Below are 7,463 nucleotides of genomic sequence, written 5' to 3' on the forward strand. Positions count from 1 at the left end.
TCTTGTTTGAAATGTATATTTTTTCATATTAAAAAAATATAAATATGCTCCTGCTGAAATGTTTGACAATTGCAAACTAGAAATGCATCCATCATTTTAATATTTCCAAATATTAAAATGCCTTTTTGACATAAATACATTTCAAAATAAGTGAATATGAAAGATTACAGCAGTTGGCAAATGATGTTGCAAAAAAGCAAGATTACTAATTGAGTCCATTGTTTAATTCAGTAATATTAATACCAATTATCCAAGGCAAATTAGAGAGGAACGCATACAAATATTCAGTTTACAGTATACATTTTCCCAACCTAATTTATTTCTCTGTAAAAATCTTTCTATTTCATTGGGCCTCTGTCTGTCTGATGCTTTAGTGAGAATTAGGGAATAAGTCTGTGTGAATTAGCAAACGTTCCTTATTAGAGCGTGTTGGATTCTGTTTGTGTGAGGGTGCAAATACATCATTTGAGCCCAAACTGCTCTGTATTCTCACTTTAGCAGCTCACATTAAGGGCGATTTGAGTGTTGACTCGGTCCGCAGTGAGCCGGAGGAGAGCCTGTGCGTATTTGTTTAAAAGTCTTTTAGCAGTTCATAAAGACGGCCTTCCTCTGCTGCTCCTCTTCCTGTTGGCTTTCTGTTGTCAAGGCTTTGCTAAGTCTCTTTGATTTCCCCGTCCTCCAATCACATTATGACATTGACTCATCACTGGGCCACTTCAAAGGGTGCGAATGGGGGCCCAAGCCCCGCCCACTCACCGAGTCCCCTTAAAGCTGGCGGGCGTCCTCAGTGCTTCTCAGAAAGCTGACCAGCATCACAGCATCTCCACACCTTTGGACTTATCTGATAAATACTTGGATCTTACTGGAGCTTTACTAGAGAGAACCCTTATGGAGGGTTTGGCATTGTGACTGAACACGCTTGCAGGAGACACATAAACTTCCATCGTCTTTTTCTTTTACTACCGCTTGATTTCTGTGGCAGAAAAAGAAAAGCTTGAAGAAATGCAGGCCATTAGAGGTGAGTGTTTTACCGTACTTTTATGCTAAATCTACATCTAGAGGTTACAAATTCTGATTCCAACACATAGCATCTAAACCAGCACTGTATCCCCATACGAGCCACCTTATATTTTATTTTTGCTCTTTCTCTATGTACTGTTCTCATTTTTCCTTTTCTCCTTCTTCTTCTCCATCATTCAGACCTCAAACACAACTTCAGCATCCCTCCTACATCTGCAATGGCTGGGGCTACTGACCCCTATCTCCAAAGCAACATCAGGATGACCCTGGAGGACCCTGAGCTCTGGAAGTCCTTCCATGAGATTGGAACTGAGATGATCATCACCAAGCCTGGCAGGTAAAAATGAGACTACTATTACTACTACCAAAAAATATCACCAAACTAGTTTTGTTTAATTACTTATTTTAAATAATAATAACTTACACACGAGTTACACCAGTTGTTGAGATGTTTACAGCACAGATATAGCCATTAGTATATGTAGTAACTATCCAAAATTAGTCCTCTGACTTTTATAAGTAAAGTTGTATTATGTAATATGATTGGCACTATTTTGCTTCACAACAATCTGCACTAATAATGACTTAAAAACACATAGTTTATATATTTAGACCAAATCCATTTAAAATCTTCTCAAATCTGTCGTAAAAATGAACGGTTTTGTAACCTTTTTTTGTATTTATGTAAAATTTCTGCAATGAGACGCCTGGAAGACATTTATAATTTTATCCATTTTTTTTGTTCTTCACATCAAAATATTACTTAAAACTTATCAAACCAATACCAAAAAATTTAAACCCGACCAGCATGCTGACTGATGTACTGTGTTCACATTGCAGGAGAATGTTCCCACACTGTAAGATCAACATTTCTGGACTTGTGCCATATGCAAAGTATATCCTGCTGGTGGACATGGTGCCTGAAGATGGCTACAGATATAAGGTAAGAATCTATCCATCTTGAATCGATCTAGAAATATGGTCATATATAATTATGGTTGACGCAAAGGGGGTATGGTTTTGAATTTGTATCGTTTTAAAGATGTAAGATATATATTATTTCAATTTTCGAAATTCCAATTCTCAAATCGCACAAATTGACCGAATGTAAACGGGGCCAGTAACCCTGCGGCTATCATTATCGATCCATGGTGCCAGACTGAACTATCAGTATTGGTCGTGGAGGCTCAGGAAATGGGGAGAGGGTGAATTTTGCGATTTCAGATCAAACACAAACGACTTGGGGCAGTTGGTGTGGTGTGTGTGTGTGTCTGTGTTTGTGAGTCCAGAGCTTCTCACTGCTGATTACCTGACTACCCAGCTCACACACTTCACTTCAAAGAGCCCCAAACTCTTCCTGTTTTTACAGGACCCACTGGGGGGGTCCCATTCCTAACTCACACTCACCTCACTTCCCCTCCCCCCACCTCCCTCACCCCAAGTCCCCCCCCCCCCATGGCTTCCTGTCACTTGACTGTCCTTGACAGTCACCTCCATACTTGTTTCCTAGAGCATTGATCAATGTAATTTACCAGTTTCCTCCCTTTCCATATCTTTACAGTGGAATAAGGATAAGTGGGAAGTAGCAGGGAAGGCGGAGCCTCAGCCACCGTACAGAACGTACCTTCACCCAGACTCCCCCGCCCCGGGCAGCCACTGGATGAAGCAGGCCGTCTCCTTCCTCAAGATGAAGCTCACCAACAACGCCCTCGACCAGCATGGACATGTAAGTCGGCATGCTTCATGTTCAATGGTGTCAATGTTTTCTTTGGGATTTAGGATCTATCTTTGACTTTATCTTATCTAAATATATAATATGTATATATATATATATATATATATATATGTATGTGTGTGAGCGTGTCCTGACTAGACTCTTCTTTTTTGCTTCAGATCATCCTGCACTCCATGCATCGCTACCATCCACGATTCCACATCGTCCAGGCTGACGACCTGTACAGCGTACGTTGGAGTGTCTTCCAAACTTTCACTTTCCCAGAGACCTCCTTCACTGCTGTCACTGCATACCAGAACACCAAGGTATGTGTACTAGAACACACCATGTGCATATCATAGTTTTTTTATATATATAGTTTGATATAATTTTTACATTTTTAAATTTTTTTATTATTTCAAAAAGTAAGAAAATACAAAAAAAATAAATTTTAGTTTCATTGCTTCGTCATGCTCACAACTATCACCTTCTTCTCATTTCAGATCACCAAGCTGAAGATCGACAACAACCCTTTCGCCAAAGGCTTCAGAGACGAGGGTACCAACTCTAAAAGGTGAGACAGAGCAGCCTTCTTGTCAATGCTATTAAAATCTAAACCTTTCTTCTCTGAAATTAGCTTTAACCTACCGTAACTTAACTCTGTTTCTCCTCTCAGACGTGCCAACAGAACTTCTGATCCCGAGAGGCTGGCTAAGAGGCTCAACTCCATGGTTAATGACTCGGATCAAGTTCAAGACAGCCCACCAGGTAAAGACCACACTCAGCACCTATACACCCATACAATCAAATATGCATTAAATATTTTAGAAAGACTTTTCATATATAATCTTTAGTGCAGAACTGAACATTGAATGAATTTTCCTCTCATTTTTAAGGCATATGTCGCTCCTCTTATGAAGGCCTGGAAGAGGAGAGAGCAGCTCTTAAGGAAGCAGAGGTGAAAGAGGAGCGCTACTCTCCGTGGGGAAGCGCATCAGATCGGGAGAGCCACGGATTGGGCAGGGAATCCCCGCTGGGTTCTGATGCTCGAGATATGTACAGTACGGAACAGCTTGTGCCAGGACACAGCACGTACCAGCCGTACAGGTATTTACTGATCACATTACTCACATCCACTTCCTCACATCTTCTTACTCGTTAAAAAAAAAAATAGCTCTAGTGATCCAGAAAGGATATTGGGACCATGCTGAAGTTCAAAATACAGCTCTTAGAAAAAAAATGTGAGACCACTTAAAAAATATTAGTTTCTTTGATTTTACCAAATTTAAAACCTCCAGAATATAATAAAGGATGATGGAAGATCACAAGTCATCATACCAAGCTGAAGTGCTTAAAATTTTGCACCAGGAGTCGCATAAAGTTATTCAAAAGCAGTGTGTTAAACTGGCTGAGGAGAACATGCCAAGAAAACTGTAATCAAAGAACAGGGTTATTATTGATTTCTGAACTCTTAAAGCTTTATGAATATGAATTTTCTTTCTTTGCATCACTAAAGATCTGAAAGCTCTGCATCTTTTAAAAAAAATATTTTTCGACAAATGAATGCTCTAAATGACAATATTTATATTTTGCCATAATTAACAGATTATAGACCCCAAAACTGAACCCTGAGGGGCCAGAAAATTCACAGTTCATAGTTTCTCTCAAGCTTAATTTCTCGAATTTACAGAGGAAGAAAAAAAAATCTTAATAATTAAAGGACGTACAAAAACATTTGGGAGCATTTCTATTGGTCCATTTGTTATAGATTTTGAATACAGTGTAAGGCAAGATTCACATCAGGTAAAAAAAAAAAAAAGGATTTAATTTTTACATGATTTTTACATATGCATAGATAATTTGAACAAAATTCTGCCTTAGCTTCGTTAATTTGTGTTCATTAGTGTTAATCATTAATTCCTCATTTTTTTCCTCAGGTTCCACGAATACGGCAAGTCCCCCTCTCCGTCCTCCTCTTCATCCAGCCTGGGCAGCAGCAGCAGCAGCGGCAGCGTGGGGCGCTCCAGCTTTGAGTCTCGAGTTCCTGATGTAGCCACCGTCCCAGACCAGGATGGAAAGCCCTCAGCCCACGAAGCTGCCCTTCCCCACTGCCCCCCTCACCCCTCAGCCCCCTCCCAGGACTACGCCGGGGTGCTGAACATGGCCGTGCCCCAGTCCAAGCCGGCCATACTTGGACACCCTCTGTACACCCCGTACGGCACTGAGCAGGCCCTGGGCCAGTGGGCCAGCGGGACAGGGTCGGCCCAGTACCCTCCTCCACCTCCTCCACCTCCACCCCACCATCACCCCCACCACCACCACCATCTGACCACAGACTACAGCGCTCAGGCCGCCCATCACGGCTACCACCACGGCAATGTGGGCGACTGGAGCCAGTACCCGCTTTTCTCCTACTCCTGCTGGTGAGATGTGAGATGTGACCGCAGACAGACAAATGGACTCTTGTGAGTCATAATGTCAGTCACAAGAAGATGGACACAAGGTTCAGCGGTCATACAGGACCAGGAGAGGCCTTGGAGAGTGACCTCCACCTAGAGCAGTTCAGGAGACCAAGTTAGCAAGTTAAAGATTTAAGGAGATTCATTGTTTTCTTGGAGATTTTGAACACTTTAACACTGAGCTAATGGTGTTAGCATGATGGTCAGATGGCAAGTCGATGGCTATTCAAACTGTGTGCAGTTTCAGGAGCTGCTTGCCCGAAGCTGCTCCCCAAAAGCCTTGAAAACTGAAACGTGTGAAAATGATGTTTATTTATTTTGTGAATGGTTTTGCTGCTGGTAAATATTATTATAATGGCAATACTTCGCTTTGACGGTCCACTGTAAATGCTTAGCTCGTCTTAAACTGAATGATAACACTTACTCTAACCTTAACCTTAACTTCATCCCAAGTGGGCCATTAAAGTGAAGCATGAGGATTATTTTTGTAAAATAGCTGAAATGTGTGCTGTAAAAAGCCTGTATATAATCTACATTGTGAGTGAAAATGAAGTCAGTAAATATTGTCTAAAACACCTGTTTTTGTTGTTTTTTTTAATGAATGTGCTTAATCATTTTGATTTATTACAAAGGACGATTCTGTGCATGTTATCAAAGTGATTGTGGAAAGCATCAGTAGCTCTTGTTTTTATTATTATTCTCCAGGAAGCTTCAGAAGTCAGTCATGTTTAGGGGAGGTAGTGCAGACAGTAATTAGTAGGTCTGTGTTACATTCCTAACTACTCACTCTGATCTCTGATCTATCAAACCACCTTTATTTATATATCAGACAGTATACATAAAATATGCACACACTGCCATATATTCAGTAATACTGTATTTAGTAAATATATAGCTTTAGTAAATATGTTTAGATATTTTTAAACAAACTGACAAGAATTTTCGAAAAATAATAATTTAGCTATCAAATTACTTAAATACATGCAATATGTATGTATATGCTAAATGTACTACTCAATGATAAGTTTAGGAATGATAAGGCTATTTAAGTTAGTATTTTTATTTATATAGATATATAATATGCAATTATTTTCTAAATGTAATTATTGAAAGTGAAGAAATCGGATTTACAACTTAAACATACGTTTTTGAAAACGCTAATAAAATTAACCCAGTAATGGGCTTCTCAATATATTTTAGGTCACTCTCTGTTAAATTACAAAATATTTAATCACAGCGGGTAGTCAAACAGTGTATTAAATATTTAATTATTTATTTTTATTTTAGCATTTTTAAAATACAAATTTGTGATAATTTTTAATCACATTAAAAAAATAATACATATCATTGTGATTATGTGACATTTTATCAACAAAAACAGTTGATAAAAATAAATTTTACTATTTAGATATACAGCTATGCAAAAAAATAAGAGTTTCTTAGATTTTTTTTACTTGAAAACCTCTGGAATATAATCAATAGATAAATTAAGATGAACTGAACTGCTTGAATTGTTGCATCAAGAGTGCAGGCATAAAGTTATCCAAAAGCAGTGTGTAAAACTGTTGGAGGAGAGCATGCCAAGATGCATGAAAACTGTGATTAAAAACCAGGGTTATTTACGGTGGCCGAGAAAGCCCAGCGCAGTGCAAATTGAAAAGCGCTGCAAAAGCACAAAACACATCCATCAAAATTACAACACAGGCGCAGCAAATAGAAAAACGCGCTGCAACTAGAAAAACGCGCTGCAAATAGAAAAACGCGCTGCAAATAGAACCACAACACAACGGAAGTGAGTCACAACACAACGGAATTTTCCCGGGGGATCTTAAAAGATGCTGTACCAGCTGTATACAAAGGACAATAAGTGGCAAACAAGCTTCTGAAAAGTAAGTTATGTTTATTACCTGTGATTACCACGGTTGTGTGCATATTATTAAAAGTTCTGCTTCACAAAACGCCTTGTTTGCCACTTATTGTCCTTTGTACACATAGTGAAGTCCGAGACGTTACTGAAGTCGCAGCTTAGCTGGTACAGGATCTTTTAAGGTCCCCCGGGAAAATTCCGTTGTGTTGTGACTCACTTCCGTTGTGTTGTGGTTCTATTTGCAGCGCGTTTTTCTATTTGCAGCGCGCTTTTCTATTTGCAGCGCGTTTTTCTATTTGCTGCGCCTGTGTTGTAATTTTGATGGATGTGTTTTGTGCTTTTGCAGCGCTTTTCAATTTGCACTGCGTTGGGCTTTCTCGGCCACCGTAGTTATTCCACTAAA

At 39.4% G+C, this 7,463-nt stretch overlaps 1 protein-coding gene across 1 annotated transcript; it reads left to right on the plus strand.

The window, feature by feature from the left end:
- The first annotated feature begins 147 nt into the window (after positions 1-147).
- Positions 148-5,768, plus strand: tbx16 (T-box transcription factor 16). The gene is made up of 9 exons (XM_015603377.3): positions 148-1,018; positions 1,201-1,357; positions 1,861-1,963; positions 2,582-2,746; positions 2,914-3,060; positions 3,238-3,308; positions 3,411-3,502; positions 3,631-3,841; positions 4,672-5,768. Exons 1-9 carry the CDS (start codon positions 1,003-1,005, stop codon positions 5,159-5,161), a joined length of 1,452 nt encoding a protein of 483 aa, XP_015458863.3. The 5' UTR covers positions 148-1,002; the 3' UTR covers positions 5,162-5,768.
- The last annotated feature ends 1,695 nt before the right edge of the window (positions 5,769-7,463 follow it).

This window comes from Astyanax mexicanus, chromosome 12 (assembly GCF_023375975.1).
Source record: "Astyanax mexicanus isolate ESR-SI-001 chromosome 12, AstMex3_surface, whole genome shotgun sequence".
Lineage (NCBI taxonomy): Eukaryota > Metazoa > Chordata > Actinopteri > Characiformes > Acestrorhamphidae > Astyanax > Astyanax mexicanus.